This window comes from Ovis aries, chromosome 18, assembly GCF_016772045.2.
Source record: "Ovis aries strain OAR_USU_Benz2616 breed Rambouillet chromosome 18, ARS-UI_Ramb_v3.0, whole genome shotgun sequence".
NCBI lineage: Eukaryota > Metazoa > Chordata > Mammalia > Artiodactyla > Bovidae > Ovis > Ovis aries.
The window spans coordinates 31,869,261-31,887,778 of NC_056071.1; the positions used below are offsets into that span (position 1 = coordinate 31,869,261).

General features: G+C 50.1%; 1 protein-coding gene across 3 annotated transcripts; it reads left to right on the top strand.

Annotated features, from left to right (window-relative positions):
* The first annotated feature begins 38 nt into the window (after window positions 1-38).
* Window positions 39-13,539, top strand: UBL7 (ubiquitin like 7). Of its 3 annotated transcripts, none has more exons than XM_027957191.3 (11): window positions 39-76; window positions 1,420-1,632; window positions 3,445-3,564; window positions 6,955-7,037; window positions 7,815-7,899; window positions 8,409-8,466; window positions 9,205-9,338; window positions 9,595-9,644; window positions 9,883-10,050; window positions 10,695-10,817; window positions 13,291-13,539. In XM_027957191.3, the coding sequence occupies exons 2-11, from the start codon at window positions 1,449-1,451 to the stop codon at window positions 13,426-13,428; spliced, it is 1,143 nt and encodes a 380-aa protein (XP_027812992.2). In that variant the 5' UTR covers window positions 39-76; window positions 1,420-1,448; the 3' UTR covers window positions 13,429-13,539. The 3 variants fall into 3 exon arrangements, with proteins under 3 accessions (XP_027812992.2, XP_060257417.1, XP_027812993.1); XM_027957192.2 differs by having other exon boundaries at window positions 55-126; XM_060401434.1 differs by lacking the exon at window positions 9,883-10,050.
* Window positions 13,540-18,518: the final 4,979 nt, after the last annotated feature.

The window sequence follows — 18,518 nt, forward strand, 5'->3', positions numbered from 1 at the left end:
TGGTGGGGCGCCGCCTCAGGAACTGCAACTCCCAGAATGCAGCGCGGAGCTTCCGGTTTCCGGCGAGAGGACCTGAGTGAGTGTTTACACCGGCGGCCCTGCGGCCGGGTTCCTTCCGCGGGACGGGTGAGGGCGCTGGGTCCCGGGCCGCGCGGGATCGACCTGTGGTGACTAGATAGCTGGTTCTGTGGGAGTGGAGGGGTCGTCACCAAAGAGATAGTGTCCCTGTCGCAATATTAACTATCAGTGACCTTGGGCCGCAGACTTCACTTTTCTAGATCTCGGTTCCTTCGGCTGTAATATGTAGATGAAAATGCCTGTCTCAGAACAGTTGTGAGGATTAAATGATACATAGTATATTAAAAGATCCATTTTCTTCCCCGCCATCAACCTGGAGATGGAAATTTGAGGGTGCCTTAGGATCTGCTGCACAGCCTCGAAACCTTTTCTTTCCTCTTCCAAAGAAGCCACTTTGGAAGCAATAATAATTCTAACAAGGGCTTGTCTTGTCTTATTTCTCCCAACCGCCGGGTTTCTGATTCATTTTCTGGATACCCATAAATACCGGGCATTGAGTCAATAAAGACAAAATTCTAGTCTTTGCTTTCAAGAGCCTCTAAGAATGAGATGCAGAGACGACTGAGAAGTAAATAGTATAGGTATTTGTAACCCTTTGTCATGAGGGAATGTGACAACAACAGAGGGGGGAAAGAGAGAGAGAATAGAGGAGGTTGTGTTTGAGTTGCTCTTGATCGGAGTTTGATTAGAGAGGGAAGAGGGAAGAGGAGTTATATGCAGAGTTAGATGAGCGGAGTGGGGGAGAGCTTTGTTTTGAATTCATGCTTGGTGGGGGTGGACTTAAGTGTTGGGAAGGGTGGGGCAGTCCAGAGCTCTTGAGAGGGGAAGGCTGGTAGAGAGAACAGATGTGGATGTTTTTAAAAGCCAGGCTGTGGTGTTTAGACTTATTCATAGAAGTGATTTGAATTCTAAACAGAGGAGTATATTGATCAGATCTGCATTTTAAAATGATGAGTGGCAGCATGGATGTTTAACAGGGAGAAGCAGGAGGCAGGGAGCTTCTGGTAAAGCTGTTGTGGTGGTTAAAACAAAAGTTGATGAAGAAACATGGAGTGTGTGTAATGTAAGGGAGAGGGTTGGATGATCTCATTTGAACTTCACAACGCTCCTGTTAGGTGGGATGGCATTTTTATGTCCACTGTAAAGCCAAAGAGGCTTAGAGAGCTGAAGTTTCCTGCTGCCATAGAATGAGTGAAAAGAGGACCTCAGATTCTAGTTCAGGCCTCCTGATGCTGCAGCCTGAGCTTTTCCAACAGAGTCACAGAGAATTCTCATTCAACCCCTTGGTGGGGTGGGGGTGGTGTAGGTCTGTCTAACCACTAAGGCTTTGTTCCTTTACAGGGAGAAAGAGAGAGCGCGAAAGAGAGAGGATGTCTCTCTCAGATTGGCACCTGGCGGTGAAGCTGGCTGACCAGCCACTTGCCCCCAAATCTATTCTTCGGTTGCCAGAGACAGAGCTCGGAGAATACTCCCTGGGGGGATATAGTATTTCATTTCTGAAGCAGCTTATTGCTGGCAAACTCCAGGAGTCTGTTCCAGACCCTGAGCTGATTGGTGAGTCTCTGTGTACTCGGGATGGGCTTCTGCTCTGATTCTTTTGGGGGAGAATCATTCTGGAATCACAAGTGTAAATTAAGAGTTTGGGATTTGTTGTCTCATAATGTAAACACTGGGCTGCCCTGGTGGATCAGTGGTAAAGAATCTGCCTACCTATCCAGGAGATGTGGGTTCAGTCCCTGGGTGGCGAAGATCCCCTGAAGAACGAAATGGCAACCCAATCCAGTATCCTTGCCTGGGAGATGCCATGGGAGGAGGAGCCTGATGGGCTACAATCCATGGGGTCGCGAAAGAGTCTGACTTAGAGAGTAAACGAAAACAAATGTTAAGCTGGGAAGTGATTGTTGTTAGGTGAATAGAAACAAATCATATAATAAAACTGTTGGTTGCCATTTTAGCTGTACAATATACTGAAATACTTCATCACGACATTCCTTAACTATGACATTCTTTGAAAGAGCAAGAACTTGGGTTGGAAGGAGGTGCTGGCTAGGGAAAGGCCCTTAGTATATGGCATTTGAGGTAAGTCTTAAGGGATGGTTAGAAGGATTGTTGGTTGGTTGGTTGGTTGGTTAGAGGGAAAGTGAAAGTGAAGTCGCTCAGTGGTGTCTGACTCTTTGCAACCCCGTGGACTGTAGGCCACCATGCTCCTCTGTCCATGGGATTTTCCAGGCAAGAGTATTGGAGTGGGTTGCCATTTCCTTCTTCAGAGGATCTTCCCAACGCAAGGATCGAACCCAGGTCTCCCGCATTGTAAGCAAGACAGTTTACCGTCTGACCCACCAAAAAGGAGAGATGGCAAGGGCATTCTAGGTGGAGGAAGAAGGAATTTAAATATAAATTATTTCTTTCTCTTTTTATTTTTGACTATGCTGTGTGGTGTGCAGAATCTTTGTTGCCTGACCAGGGATCAAACCCTGGACTCCAGCATCACTTTCAGAAAGAGAATATAATTAAATTGTATTATTAATGCAATAGCATATAAACTAGAAAAGTGGTATAAACTGGCAAAAAGTATATTTTCAGTCATGCATGCGAAGTCTCTTCAGTTGTGTCCAACTCTTTGCAACCCCATGGACTGTAGCTCACCAGGCTCCTCTGTCCATGGGATTCTCCAGCCCAGCTGGAGTGGGTTTCTGTGTCTTCCTCCAGAGGCTCTTCTTAATCCAGGGATCAAACTCATGTCTCTTAAGTCTTCTGCACTGGCAGGTGGGTTCTTTACCACTAGTGCTACCTGGGAAGCCATATATTATTAATACAATGGCATATAAACAGGCAAATGGTATAAGCTGGCAAAAAAAGTGCTTTTAGCCATAGAAACAGGGGGTTCATTCTTTTTTATTGTTACATTTTCCCATTCAGTTAAATGGTGCAGTCTCCATGATGTTAAGCTCTAGAGTTTTCCTGTGCATAGATTCTGTATTTTATCAATTTGTGCTTGTAACAATTGTTATTAAAATGTATTTGTTTATTTATTTTCAAACTTAATTTATTTTGCATTGGGGTATAGTCCATTAACATTGTTGTGGTAGTTTCAGGTGAACAGTGAAGGGAGTCAGCCATATACACACACACACACACACACACACACACACACATACATGTATCCATTTTCCCCAGGCCCCACTCCCATCCAGGCTGGCAAAATGTATTTATTAAGTAAGAGTACTAGTTAAAGCATATACCATTCTCTAGCTATCTGTCCAGTCAAGATAAGGTTCTTAGGGGACAAAAGTCATTTAAATTGTTATGAAGAGTAAAATATAAATGAATGGTTCTTTTTTTTTTACCCCCCCCCCCTCCCCCCAGATCTGATATACTGTGGCCGGAAGCTAAAAGATGATCAGACCCTTGACTTTTATGGCATTCAACCTGGATCCACAGTCCATGTTCTGCGCAAGTCCTGGCCTGAGCCCGACCAGAAACCTGGTGAGTGTTGGCTCTTAGACAGGCAGTGCTTCTGAAATGTCTGCAAGGGAAGGAGGGTCTGTGTGTCCTTGAGGCAAGGGCCTGGGTGGAACATAGGGGAGATTTACTGAGATGATAATAAAGGGCATCTTTATCATTTATTGGATTAGACACATTGATGAACAGTGTAATTTTGATTTTCTTGCTGCCAGCGGCCAGTAACAGAAGGCACTTTTTAAGTTCATTACCCGTTGTTTTAGTGGGATGGAGAGGATGTATCTATTTAAATTCCTTTAGGGCAACAGTTTGTTTCTCAGCGAACCTTATATTTTTTGGTTATTTTTGTTCTCATTAGAAAGAAGCTGAAAACTCCTTGCCTTCCTCTAAATGTTATGGTGTGTTCTCATGTTCGCAAATCTTCCCACAAACTGCCTCAGGCGGGTGATTTGTTCAGTCACCTCACTCCTGCTAATTTATTTTCCTGGAGTTTGAGAATATTCAAATGGTATGAAAGTAGCTCTTGGAGGAAACATACAAAGCCTCTCATGCCTTTCTGACTTATTGATAAAAGGTGCTGCTTGGAATTCATAATTTAAATTTCGCATCTGTGTTTTAAAAGCCTCCCTGAGGATAAAGCTAAGCTGTGTAGGAGATTAGCTTTGTTAAAAACGGGCAGTTTGGCATATTTTAATAATGTTCACAATTGCTGTGACTGGTTATCAGCTTGAAATTCTCCCTCTTTTCAATTCTAAACATAAAGGACAAAAAGATCTTCTTTTGTACCCTGATGGGAAGTGAGAAAGAGAAAGGCAGTCTCTGGTATCCAGGGGCTGGCCTGGCCTTCAGCTAGGCCTTGAATCGTGAACAATTTCACAGGTTACCAGCATCTACAAGGCCACTCACTCTGGGGCAGTAACGTATCCAGATAAAAACAAAATTTCTTCTCGTTTCTGAACAGAGCCATAAGCCTGCACATTGACCAACCACAGAAATGACCAAATTACCCTCTATCCTGCCTATTAGGAGTGACTGCTGTTTCTTCATTAATTTCAGCTTTCATCTTGCTCTAGTTTTCCTTCCTTCTAGATAAGAATTATTAAGATACCTAATCATAAAATCACCCCCACTTCCTGACACCCTCCAATCCACAACAAAACCCTGCTTCCTTAAGCTTCCCCCACCGAGTCCCCTAACTAAAGCCCAAATCCTCTGAGTCCCTTCTAGCATGTTCTTGTTGAGATGCCCCATGGTTCTGGTGGTGCGCGTCCCCTCTGTAAGAGCAGTAAACACACCTTGCACAGCTGCAGGTGTGCCCCTCTGGTCTTTGGCTGGAGGGGATTGACAGACGGAAAGGAGCATTTGTTGCTTCTTCCAGCCAGATTGTTGCTGTTTGATATCTCATTTAATCAAGTGGCTCAGCAGGTCAGGTAACAGTATTAGCATTTTATACATGAAGAAAAAGAGAGTTAGAAAGGTTTTCATTCAAGGTCATCTGCTTAGAAAAATGAATGCAAAAGCTGGGATGTGAATCCAGATTTTCCTGGCTCAAGAGTATTCTTTCCACTGGGCTGGCTGCCTCCCACTTCTAAAGGATGAGATTAGCTCAGAAACATTAAAGAGACAACCTGTAACTCTTAGCTGATTATGGGCTTAAGTCCTTTTTATCCCCTGGAAATTTATTTTTGAAACAAACGGACTTTTTATTCAGAGGGGAAAATAAACTTTTGGATTTGAAAAGAAACTTTTGTGATGGCATTTTAGATATTTTATCCTTGAGTGTTCTTTCAAAAGGAAGCACATTTCTTTATTTTCCACCAGATTAGATCCTGTAGGAGGAGAAAGTGTCAGTTGCTTCCTTCCCACCTGGATCCCTTTGGTGGTTCTCTGCAGAAGGTTGCACATCCCTTTAGGATCTCACGTAGGCCTGCTGTTTGAGCAGGGGTGTGTACCCTGGGCTCCAGCACAGAAACAGCTTAGTGTTCCTTCAAAGCACCTCATGCTTATCTTCTCCCAAGCCTTTGCACTTGTCCTCATTTAGGCCTACAATACCTTTTCCCCCAGTCACTGTCTGTTCCACCTTCAATACTCCTCTCAAACGTTCTCTCCTGGGGGATGTGGTCCTCCCTGTCAGTGGTGCTGTCTGCCTCCATGTACCTAATGCCCGCACTGTGGTCCATGTCTCTGTTGTGGAAGCCCTCAGTGTGGTATTTGGTAATTGTGTACGTGTGTTTGATTCTGTCTCATTTCTCCTACTGTCTTAAGAGTTCCTTGATGGCAGGGACTCTTACCTTTCACATTCCTGTGCCTTGCACAAAACAAGATTCACTCCAAAAGCGTGGAGTAAATGCTTAGCACAAATTTGTTTAACGAATAAGCCAGGTAACTTACTTCAGGTGAATATTTTTTCAAAAGAGACAACCCTCATGATCAGAACAATAGGTGAGGGTGTGGTTGCCACACAGAACTCCAGGGGTGCCATTCTCCTTGCTTTGGGAATCGTGCCTTTGGAGTGGAGCAGTGCAAGGCCATATAGTCACAAGTAGCCTTCCTGGGTGAGGGCCACCACACTTTTTAAAGTGTGATCCAGGATGGACTCCCCCTTCTTTTGCTGAAATTCCTATGAAATGGCTGATGTCCTAAATTATCTGTGAAGTGGGCAGATGTCCTAAATAGTAAAGTGACCAAGTAAAACTAAGACAACTGCCAGACTTTCCCATATGAACGAGTCATAACGTCCAAAGACCAAAAAGCAACTTTGAGTCCTAGTGACAGGCTTGTTTTTGGACATGTGATGAAAGTTGGTTCAGAAGCCTAGAGGTACAATGTTGTCTTGGTCCTTCTTGTATTTGTTTGTTTTTAATCAGAGGCCTGAAAGAAAATACCCAGGAGAAAACAGTTACCCCCCTGATCCTGCCACCTTGGCTTGTTCCCATACAGCCTTGGCCCACACGCACACTGACATCTCATAAAGTTTTACTAGAGAACACCCATACAACTTTATGTTCTATTTCTTTCTCTTAACATATTGTGTCAACATGGCTCCATATTGTTCAGATGGCTTGCAGCACTTATTTTAAATCACTGCACAAAAGTCTACTGAGTTCATTATACCCTCCTCCTTTCCAAGTGTGAAAAGTCTAGAATTCCTGCAGTGGGACATTGATCAGAACAGTCTCTTTCCTAAGGTAAGAATCTCCTCTGCTAGAACTTGAATTTGTTTATCTACTGAAGAGGCTTAAAAAGAGAGTGCAGTTTTCATGTCTGTGGTGTAGCTTTTTTTGATTGGGTGCCCATTCTTAGTGGGGTGAGGAGGGAAGAGAACCCACGCCTGGACTCTGGCTGAAGTGATGCTCTGCGTCTGTGGCAGGGGTGAGGCCCTGGTCATAGGGTAACTGAGTGTCTCATCCCCAGAACCTGTGGACAAAGTGGCTGCCCTGAGGGAGTTCCGAGTACTGCATACTGCCCTGCACAGCAGCTCCTCCTACAGGGAGGCGGTGAGTGTGTGCTGAACCCCCTGTGAGACTCTTGGCAGGCCTGCTGGAGAGGGGTGATGCAGAGAGGGAGCCGGAAGCTGGTTGCCATGGCTCCCCAGAGTTCCTTGGGGAGGTTTCGCCATGCCTGTGGGTCCCAGCAGAACCCTGTCTTCCCCCAAAGAGGCTCTCAGCTAGGCATTGTTGATTCCCTCTAATGATAATGATACAGCCACTCCTGATTGGCCTCATGGAATTGAATATAGTTACAGTCAAAGGATCCGTATGCTGTTTCTGCTGGGCCTCATTCTTTGACTTGGACTGAACTGCTTACCCAACACTCCTTCCCAGGATCCCCTCACTGGGAAAATGCACTGATGACTTTCCATAGGAGAGTTGATAAGCAAGATGAAGACAGCTGCAAACTTCCCAATATATATAAATGCAAAATGATAGTTGTTTGGAGATTGAAAAGGACTTTTAGAATCTAGAGAAACCTTTGTTATTGGGCTTATAATAAAAGCTTTTATTGTGAAAGCATTAGAACTAGAAATGGGGGAAAGGACCATAGATTGAAGGCTTATTGTGATCTTGCTTTTATGTTGTTTCCCCTCCAGTAAGCCATGATCTCAGAGAAAAAAAGAGGTTCATCTCTTTCCTGGGGCTATTCCATTGTGGTGGTGTGTGTACAAGCATTTAGAGGAAGTCCTTCAGTTGTGTGTGGGTATTTCTGAGTGCACCGAGCTAGTGGGAGTGCTCCGAGCTAGTGGGAGTGCTCAGCCCTCCCCGTTTCTCCTGCAGGTCTTTAAGATGCTCAGCAATAAGGAATCTCTGGATCAGATCATTGTGGCCACCCCAGGGCTCAGCAGTGACCCCATTGCTCTTGGTAAGTGCAAGGCTGAACTGAAGGAAATAGGAACTGTTGAAGAAGCCAGGAGGAGGCAATTACCTTAAAGAAGCTTTGACACATCATGTGAAGATTCACTGGTCTTGTGGCAGGAGGGGGAGTAACCCAGATGTGTTCCATTATCCAACCCTCCAAGAGCTGCAGCCCCACAGAGAAATCGTGGCCTAACTAACACCAGAAGTGAGACTGTGAGGAAGACACGTGAGGGCAGCAGTTAGCCCAAACCACGGCAGTCAGGGAAGACTTCCTGCACACCTTGATGGGCGAGGGAAGAGCCTAGAGATACAGGGAAAGAGGCTGGGGCGCTGTGCAGTGTGTAGCCTCCGTGCAGGGCATAGGGAGCGACGTGGAGAGCATGTGGGCTGTGCTGCTGGCACGTTGCTGCACCCACTTTCCATGCGTATCCCTGTTGGGCTGGTTGCTCCAAGGCCTCCCCACTGGATCTGGCTAGATTTCCTGTCTCTGAGGTGAGCCCTGTTCTCCTTCAGGGGTTCTCCAGGACAAGGACCTCTTTTCTGTCTTTGCTGACCCCAACATGCTTGATACGTAAGTATACCCATCTTACTAAGGGCACTTTTTCTCTCCTCATGGTCGGGCCAGAAGCCTAATGGTCGCCCTGGATTCTGCTCTTGGAGCCCATCCCCCAAATCTGTCTTCTGAATGTGCCAGGAGGTGGCGAGGAGCCAGGGCTGGAGGAGGGGGTGGGCTGGGGGGAGGTGAGGACAAAGCCCAAGGGCAGGGGCAGGCAGAGGTGGGGGTGAAGCAGCGTCCTGAGGGAGGTGGCTTTGCAGGCCGGGCTCAGTTTAGATCTCATTCAGTAGATATTAGGGAGCCTGTGAAGGATTTTAAGCTGGGAAAGAAATAGGTGCATACGCCCCCAAATTTTAAAGTTGGAAGGGAAAGTAGAGGTTATGTCCCTTTATCTTCAAGTGAAGAAAACAGCCAAACCCTCGGGAGAGAAGGGACCAGTCAAAGACTGCCCGATGAAGTGGTGTTGGAGTCAAGACAGGAGACTACCCCTGAGCCTCTGGGCTGTGCGTGTCCCATCATGCATTGCCAGAGAGGAGAGTGAAGCATTGTGGGGGCCCCAGGGTGAAGGCCTGATGATGCTGGAGGCAGAGCAGCAGGAAGACAAGCTGCCTGGAGGGAGGTGCTGAAGACTGGGAAAATTAAGGACAAGCAGGGGTGACTTGACTGTTACGAGGGGTGCCCAGAATTCCTGTCAAACCCAAGGATGCTCTCTCCTTCCTAGTCACCCTTGAGTTTCTTCCTGCTCCGTCTCAGGTTGGTGCCTGCTCACCCTGCCCTGGTCAATGCCATTGTCCTGGTCCTGCACTCGGTGGCAGGCAGCACCCCACTGCCAGGGGCCGACTCCTCTTCCCGGGGCATGCCCTCCAGCGCCTACCGGGACATGCCAGGTGAGCCCCTGGCCTGCGGGACGCGGGCCCCTGGGGAACGGGCAGTGGCCCAGGGCTTTGCTCTACTCGCAGCTATGTATAGTGCTGGCAGAGGGTGTTCCTTGGGAACTCTGGGTTTGAGTCAGGGAGAGCATCTGTCCTGTAATTTTCCAGGGGAGAGATGAGAACATGAATTTGGAGTAAGTAGTGCTGAGACGCTGGAGCAGCGCCTGTGCCTTCCTGTTCCTCCTCCTGAAATCTGTCCTCCCTCCTCCAGGCGGCTTCCTGTTTGAAGGGCTCTCTGATGATGAGGACGACTTTCACCCGGTAAGTGACCGGGCTGCCTGCCATTTGGGGGAGATGGTGCTGGGGAGGCGCCCTCCCCGGGACCTGGCACGCGCAGCAGGGGGTGGCCAGAGGCCCTGTGGGGGCCCAGGTGTGCCGCACCATCGCTGTGGCCTGGCAGCCTGCGGAGTCTCCCCAAGAACTGTTCCCGGAGCAGGGGGGGGCTCTTCTGAGAGCCAGTCAGGGCTGCCGCCCTGATCTGGGCACCTCCCTTGTCCAGAGTGCCAGGCCCACGCCCTCAAGCAGCACCCCCAGCTCCCGCCCAGCTTCCCTGGGGTACAGTGGAGCTGCCGGGCCCCGGCCCATCACCCAGAGCGAGCTGGCCACTGCCCTGGCCCTGGCCAGCACTCCGGAGAGCAGCTCTCACACGCCAACTCCTGGTACTCAGGTATGGAGAGAGGGGGTGGGAAGGTCCAGGCCGAGCCCCCAGGTATGGAGAGAGAGGGTGGGAAGGTCCAGGCCGAGCCCCCAGGTATGGAGAGAGGGGGTGGGAAGGTACAGGCCGGGCCCCCAGGGAGAAGGGCCCAGTGGTAGAGTGGGTTTACCTTTGCTGACCCTTGTGCTCCATCTGCTTTGATCTGAGCTCTACCTGGAGCCCCAGTGGATTTCCCACTGCAGCTCAGGCGACCTCCCCTCACCTGCCTTTAGGCTCATCCCAGGCCTGACTGACTCTTCTCAGCAGTTGGAAGAACCTCATGTTGCATAATGGTCCCTTACTTACTCCTGAAAGTGGCCAGGCATACATCACAGGCTTAAGCATTCCTACTGATAGTCACTCCAGCCGGCAAGGCCATCTCTCCTGTCCCAGTGTGGGTCCTAGGCTCAGTCAGGGCTCCCATTCCATCTCCCTGGAGCAAAAGAGTACAGAACCCTTCCTGGGGACATAGAGGGCTTTCAGGCAGCTCTGTGTGGCTGTCTCATGCTGGCCCCTGCTGGGAGGCGGTGGTGAGGCAGGGTGATGGGACAGCGGTGGGTGTGTGCTGGGAGACTGGGCTGGCTCTGAGGGTGGCGCTGACCTTGGTCTGTCTCTAGGGCCACTCCTCAGGGACCTCCCCAATGTCCTCCAGCGTCCAGTCAGGGACGCCCATCACCAACGATCTCTTCAGCCAAGCCCTGCAGCATGCCCTGCAGGCCTCGGGGCAGCCCAGCCTTCAGGTCAGTCTTCCCCCTTCTGATGTTCACACGGCTTCTTTGGTATTTTGGACGCTGAGCTTTTCTCTACCCTCTGGAGGCCCTTCCCACTTGGCCTGCTTTGGTGCAGGAACAGCTGGGGCATGGCAGCGTGACAGGAGAGGGTGCTCCCAGCAAGGGCGGCTGTCCCTGCAGCTTCCACTCCTTCACCCAGTGCCGATGGCCTGGCTCCACTGACCGCCTGGCTTGGGTATTTCAGTGGCTGTTTCAGTGGAGGAGTCACTCATCCATCCCGTGAGCATCGACTGAGCCTTGAGCATGTCTGGTCCAGGCTTGGTCCAGCTCCTGGGATAGTGATGAGCCAGTCCTCATTCCCTCCATGGAGGGGCGCCAGATAGTCACTGAACTAAGAGAACAACAGGGTGAGAAGCTGGCCCAGGCTTGAGGTCAGGTAAAACTTTTCTGAGAAAGTGGTGTTGTACCTACTGTCAAAGAATTAATTAGAGGTTAGCCAGGCAGAGAAGGGGATGTTTGGTTGAGGGGATGTGGTGTCCTGGCAGAGGCAGCTACCTGTTTGAGGGAATGTGGAGGTACACATGGCAAATCGGCAAGAGCAGAAGGCAATATCCAAGATGAAGGGTCCTGAGATGGAGCCAGAGTAAGGGAGAGCAGATGCCTGAGTGTGAGGGCCTTGAGTGCCTGTGCAAGGAGATGAGGCTTGTCTGGAGGTCACCAGGGAGCGACACCAACTCCCCTGCCTCATGAACATGGAAGCTTAGCTAGCAGCTAAGTGCATGACCCAAGGGGTTCACATTATATTGCACGCCTCTATGCACAAGCTGTTTGCTTTACTCTTTTCTTTGTTCCTAAGCCTGGGGCATGAACGTCATTTCTGGAACTGGTCCACGGTCATGAAGCCATTAAATGACAGGGACAGGGTCCGGCCCGTGTGGTTCTCACTGCCCCACGTGTCTCGGTGGACAGTGAGGGGAGCAGGAGCAGGACCCGAGGACAGTTGGCCTTTTTGGTTCCTTCATCATCTGCAGCCTGATCCTTGTTCGCTCTGCTCTTCAGCTCAGAAACCTGTATGTCTCCACCTGGCCTGTAAATGGAACTTGAGTCAGTTTCTGTGGTTTTCTAAAAATCCTCCACATCCTCACGCTTGCTTGCCTGCTTCTTTGTATTTGCATTTCATCCCCACTGCCTTCTCCTTCCCACAGTGTGAACACATCCTTTCCCCTAAGGTGTGCACTTCCTCTTTCGTGAGACAGAGATATTAAAAATACTAAATTTGTTTAAATCCATAGAGAAGGCCTTTCATAGCTGAAAGTAAAAAAATCAAGGAACCATTATATAAAAAGTAACATATATTTTGAGTTCATAAATGTGAAAATTTCTGCAAAGCAAAGAAAACCAAATCAACATACAAAAAGAACAAGCAAAGTCTGAAAGCTGATCACAAACTGGAAAGAAATCTGTAACACAGATCAGACAAAGGGCAAAACCTCCCTGAATTGAAGTTCTAGTGATGTAAGACCAACAGCTTCGTAGAAAAGCAGGTGAAGGATAGTAACAGACTGTTCACCAAAAAGGAAGTACAGATGGCCTGTAATTCCTTGCAGTCCCATTGCTCGGAATTTATCCCGGAGATGTATGTGCATGCAGAGAGTGACATTTGTACAGAACCAGTCACCGCAGCGTTTCTATAACAGCAAAGATTGGAAGCTGCCCTGTTGTACATTTCAGGACATCCACAAGCGTTTTCTATGATACCTTAATATGTTAGAAAAAAAGGAGAGATATAAGAAAAGGGTAAGTATAGGAATGTATATTTATTATATTTCCTCAGAGAAAATAAAGTAGGTTATCAGGAATCGGGGAAACGAGTAGATGAGTGAGACTTTTCACAGCGTGGTGTTGATGGTTTAGTCGCTCAGTTGTGTCCGACTCTTGCAACCCTACGGGGTGTAGCCCACCAGGCTCCTCTGTCCATGGGATATCCCAGGCAAGAATACTGGAGTGAGTTGCCATTTCCTTTTCCGGGGGAATCTTCCTGACCCAGGAATCGAACCCGGGTCTCCTGCATTGCAGGCAGCCTCCTGTAGTGCAGGTGGATTCTTTACCAACTGAGCCACCAGGCACTGTGTATCATACTAAAACAACAGAGTTAATTTAAAAGTGTGTGTGTGTCTATAGATACAGCAGAGAAAGAAAGTAATCTTTTGAAGTTTAGATATTGTATAGTTTATGCTTTTTCTTTTTGATCTTTATGATACATTTTCCCCTTCTTTAATTGGAAAAACTTCTAATTTGTTCCCTAAACCCTCCGGCCTCTCCATAGGCCTCTTCGACAGTCCACAGACCTCCCTGATGTGCTGTGTTGTATGGAACCTCATGTCAGCAGCTTTCTTGGAGGAACACACCTCCTTCTGCTAGAGGTGAACAGGTCTCTGTCGGATCCTTACTGACTGCTCCTGCCTGTCCTGTCTTTCTACAGAGCCAGTGGCAGCCCCAGCTGCAGCAGCTGAGGGACATGGGCATCCAGGACGATGAGCTGAGCCTGCGGGCCCTGCAGGCCACCGGGGGGGACATCCAGGCGGCCCTGGAGCTCATCTTTGCCGGAGGAGCCCCGTGAACTCCCTGCTCCTCCTGAACCCCCAGCAAACTGCTAAGGCGGCTGCCCATGGGAAGCACTCTTGAAGGTGCCCCATCTCACTCGCCCTAATACACCTGATGGTCGACCTTCTGCTTTGTCCAGTGTGTGGCCTTTCTGGCTGATCTGAGTGGGTAGAGGTGGTGGGGGGGCAAGCGTGGTGTGTGGGTTCTGGTGCCACGGCATCAGCTGGCCCCTGCTTCTGGGCCCCAGGTGGAAAAGCTGAGATCCGTGTCCTGAGATGCCGCCTGATGCCCACACTGGTGTTTTGGCAGAAGTTTCCAGTGATAGCCTCCAGGCCCTTTGGTGCTCTGGGTGTGGCCTCCTCCGATTTGCCCAGTCTCCAGGGTGGCTGCTGTGTACGGCTGTGGCCAGGAGAGCCTTGTGCTCCTGGGATGACCAGTCTGAGGAGTGGCCGGGTGAAAGCCCACCCGCCAATCCCCTGCCATTGCTCCCTCTCCCAAAGGCTTGTGGAAGATTCCTTGTCCCTCCCCTGGCCTAGTCTCACCATGCACTCTGATGCCCGCTTTGTAATGATGCCAGGATCCAGGCCTCAGAGCCGTGCCAGGAGGCAGGGCCCACTTCTCTGTCCTGAAGGCATAAATACAAGAGCAGTTAAATAACAATACTAAACAACAACACCAACACCAACAGGGCCCAGCTTTCATGTTGCAGAGAGGGCACCAACTCCCAAGCTGCTGCTCCATCTGCCTGAGCTCTCGTTCCCCTTGGCACAGCATTCCCTGGTGCGTCGCAGACATGTCCAAGTTGAGCGGGTGGGTTTCATGTGCTTTGAATACTCTGTCAGGAAAAAACCCTTCCCTTCAGCTGGTGTTTCGGTGGGAAGTTGCTCAGAGGGCTGCTCCTGCCATGTGCCTTTGGCAGAGATTTCATCCGCAGCCTCCATGCTCATGCCATTCATCTTCTGCTTGTCACCTCCTGGGACAGAAGATTTACCCCTGATGGGGACTGCCTACTCTGTCCTTGCTTCTTCAGAACATTTACCTCTTAGCTCCCTTTCTGTCTTAAGGGACCACGCAGAGCAAGCCTGCTCCCTCTGCTCTGTGAGCTGGGCTTCAGTTCAGGAGAGTTGGGCTTCCCAGGTGGTGCAGTGGTAAAGAATCCACCTGTCAATGCAGGAGACGCGGATTTGATCCCTGGGTTGGGAAGATCCCCTGGAGTAGGAAATGGCAACCCATTCCAGTATTCTTGCCTGGAGAATTTCATGAGCAGAGAGGAACCTGGTAGCCTACAGTTCATGGGGTCACAAAGAGTTGGACACAATTAGAGAATGAGCACACACAAGGAATTCACTTGCCCTTGGACATGTCCTCCTGGATTTGGCCCCTCGCAAGTCCTGTTCCTCTTTCCAGATGGTCTCCAGTCTCGGTGACACTTTACAGAGAAGTCCTTGGGAGGCTCCACTGTTCCACATGTGGTCTGAACATTGTTTTTTCCTTCCAGAAAATGGGAAGTCTCCACATTTCCCGAGAGCTAATGTTGAGAGGTGTTTGCATTGTCTGAAAGGACTCGGAGCTCTCCAGGCTTCTTGGTGCCAGGCCTCTTCGTGCCTCACTGGTCTGCCTGGAACCCAACTGCCTCTTTGTGGTCGGGAGCAAAGACCAGGAAGCTCTGTCTCCGAACCTGATGTGTCTGGCTTGTTTGTGATGGAAACAAAGGCCAGTTCCATCCTCACAGGCTTGTCTGGTCAAATGGGGCTGACACAGCCCTTCCTGTCCCCATGACACTGCCCGCCTTGAGCTGGTTTCCATGCTGTGGCAACTTGCCCCCGGCCCCCAGGGACTGTGCTAGGTCCCCTTGATACCCCCCGGCCATTATGCTGCGGAACACTTGGGTTGCCTTTCCCTGTCCCTGGAACTGACTCCCAAATACCAGTTATACTGCTTCCCAGAATTGAACTGTCCCCACAGTTTCCCTTTCCCTTCTTTGTCAGCTCTTTCCTTCACGGTCTGGGTATGTTGGCTTTGCTTCCTGTAGCCGTGTTTTAAATAATATATTTTGGGTCTGATAAGTGCCCCCACTGAGCCTGGGGCTTTCCAAGGGCCAAGGACTCCTTCCTTGCTATTGTCCCCTTTATCCTTTCAACAAACATTCATTCAGTCTCTACTCTGTGCCAGTTAAACATGACGAGGGCCTTGCACTCTCAGAGCCATGCCATTGGTAAGACAGACAAACGTGTTTACACTAAGCCTGATGAGAATAGGCCAGGCTGGTCCTGTGGGCTTGTGCTCACAGGAAATGGAGCTCGGTTGGGTTAGGGTGGGGTATGTGTGTGTGAGGGACAGCTGCCTGGAGAAGGTGGCATCTGATGTGAGGCCTGCCGCAGGTGAGGAGGAATTGGGCCAGAAGGTGTACATTCAGAGTGGGCCGGGAGCGGGGAGGACGCGGCTCCTGGAGCCCCAGGTGTGAGGGTGGACTTCAAGACAGGCAGAGGCTGGAGCGCTCTCAGCCTTGTAAGGAGTTAGGACTTATCCTAGGGGCAGTGGGAAGTCACAGGAGAATCTGCATTGGGGGGAGAGCTGGGTTTACATTTTAGAAAGGCTGCTGGTTGTTGTGTTTGAAGAGATGGGGAGTGGGGCGAGCTTGGGCAGGGGAGACCAGTGAGGAAGCTGTGATCCACTTAGAACTGACAGTGTGATGGGCAGTATGGCAGATGCGAAGAAGTGTGGTTAGGGCGGGAGGGACTTGAGTCAGCATTGACATCTTGGCAAAGGTGAATATATTATGATTAGCTCCACTTATTAGATGGGGGCACCAAGGTTGAGGTTACCTGTCCCCAGTGTCATGGTGGTACAGCGGGCAGATCAGCCTTGGACGCTCAGGTCCACTTAACTCCGAAGCTGGCAACCTTCCCACTGCTGCCCATGGCTTCTGAGAGTGAAGTGGGAGGTGGGGTGAGGGGGTGGTCTCATCAGGCTGAGGAGCTAAGGCTTCATCCTGAAGGCAGAGAGCAGCCTGTGGATGACTCTAGGCAGGGCAGTGGAGGACCAGACTCGTGTGAGAGAATCTGACAGCTGCGTGGAGGCTGGATTTGTGGGAAGTGAGACTGGGAGTGGGAGGCCAGCTAGGATGCTCGCTGCCTGCAGATGGGACACGGTGGGGGCCTTGACTAGAGTTGCAGCAGGGGGCTGGGAGGAGGAGAGGGATGTGAGATGTGAAAGACCAGATCTGGGGGCCAGGCAGGATGTGAGTGGGTAGAGGGTGGTGCGGCAGGAGTGAGGCACTGGGCTTGGGATTCGGCGTACAAGACCAGTTGGGATATACTGAGCTGGAGGGGCCATGAGACACCAGGTGGGGGTGTCTGGGAGACAGCTGGAGGTTTCTAGGCTGGAGATAATGATCAGGAAGTCTTAAATTGAATGGGCCTGTGTCAAGAGAGAAGGGCATTCAGCTTTTCAAGGAAAGGCAGGAAAAGGGACACCCACTAAGGAGTTAGACTTTATAGCAAATAGTGACTGTTCAACGTGGGACCCGGAAGGAGATGATGGGCTGCTTCTGGGAAGGCTAGAGCAGGAGTCATCAGAGCTGGACAGAAAGAAGCTGGAAAGCACTGGACAAAAGGGGCATGGTCAGGTGGTATGAAGTACCACTAAGAAGTTTGGTGACCCAGGGGCTGACCTTGGACTTGACTGCTTGAGCCATGGTGACCTTGGCACAGAGCCCAGTTGCAGGGCTTGAGGCCTGAGTAGGTGGGGGCAGTGGAGGCAGGACAGAGAACCCTGGAGTACCTGACCAGGGAGAGGGTGGTTGGAGGGAAGATAGGATGGAGAGTGAGCGTTTGCAGTTCAGCAGAGGTGAAGTTGGAATTGATCACAAGAACTTTTCTAGGAAGCGAAGGGGAAAAAAAGGAAGCGACCCCAAAATAGAATATGCAAATATGCAAAGATGGATGAGTTTTCTGAACAGATCCCTTCTCCTGATATAACTCAAATTTGGCTGGGCTGGCATGGGCTGGGCTGGCACAGCTTGCTGGGCACATGGGCCCCGGTTCTGCTCCTTGCCTCAGCCCCATATGGCCTGGGCCCCCGACCAAGCTCTGAGTCCTACCCTGAGGTGGCCTCTCATAGCCTCTGCCACAGCCTTTGGCAGTGAATGTGTGTTGAGGATGGGGGGTGGGGGAGTGGTATTTAGGCCTCCCTCTATCTGCTAACCCAGCCTCTCCAAACCCGCTCGGGCCCTGGGTTGGGGTTGGATCAGCTTGGCTGTGCCCCTGGCTCCCCTGGGGCCGGCCACATTTTGGCTCCTATAGACTCTGCAGTTGCTGGTAACAGAATTCTGCCTCCTGTATGCCTGAAATGCCTTTTGCGGAGGCCCAGGCACTGCCCTACTCCACCTTGGCAAAAGCAGCTCACAGCAATGCAGGGCAACAGTATTCATTTATCAAGCACCCTCTCTGTGCCAGTCACAGCTAGGCACTCGCATATGCCATCTCAGTTGATCCTCACAACAACCCTGAAAAGTAGACCTTATTATCCCCATTTACAGACGAGTGCTTCCCGTTAACCGGACATGACTGTGCCAGGAAACGGGCCATGCTAGAACTTGGGCAGGATTGAGTCCGTGCGATTCCATCAATGCATGCACCTGGGGCCTCATGCCTGCTTGGCAGGCCGGAAGCCACTCAAAGGGCCTGAAGGGTCTGCTCACTATTTATCCTTCCTGGAAGTGGAAGCCTGAGTCCTGGAGGGAAATCAGGCTTCTAAGTCAGACTGACTGAAGTGTAGGTCTCTTTTCCATGGAGAACCTAACCTCTTGGAGCCTCAGCTGTGTCCTGTTTGATATTTTCCCTCAACATTTGTAAGTGGACGTTGACAACATGTATACCAGAAATTTCAAGGCACTCAGAGCTGGGCTGGTGAATGTTCCAGATGACCGATGGAGTCAAGATCCTGATGATGAGGCACCCCTGACAGGAGGGACAGAAACAGGGACACTCTGAGGTCCTGTGGGAGGAAACCAGAACACCACTTGCTCTTCTGCATGATGGGGTCTCCTTTCTTCCCCTCTTGGGCCCAGATCCAGACTCAATCTTTCTCAACCAGTCTCTCAGA

Excerpts from the sequence above, each read along its gene's own strand:
- UBL7 (XM_027957191.3), top strand. The coding sequence starts at position 1,449 with ATGTCTCTCTCAGATTGGCACCTGGCGGTGAAGCTGGCTGACCAGCCA. Across the intron at positions 7,900-8,408 it reads CAGTGACCCCATTGCTCTTG|GGGTTCTCCAGGACAAGGAC; the intron begins GTAAGTGCAAGG and ends GTTCTCCTTCAG. Across the intron at positions 9,645-9,882 it reads ATGAGGACGACTTTCACCCG|AGTGCCAGGCCCACGCCCTC; the intron begins GTAAGTGACCGG and ends TCCCTTGTCCAG.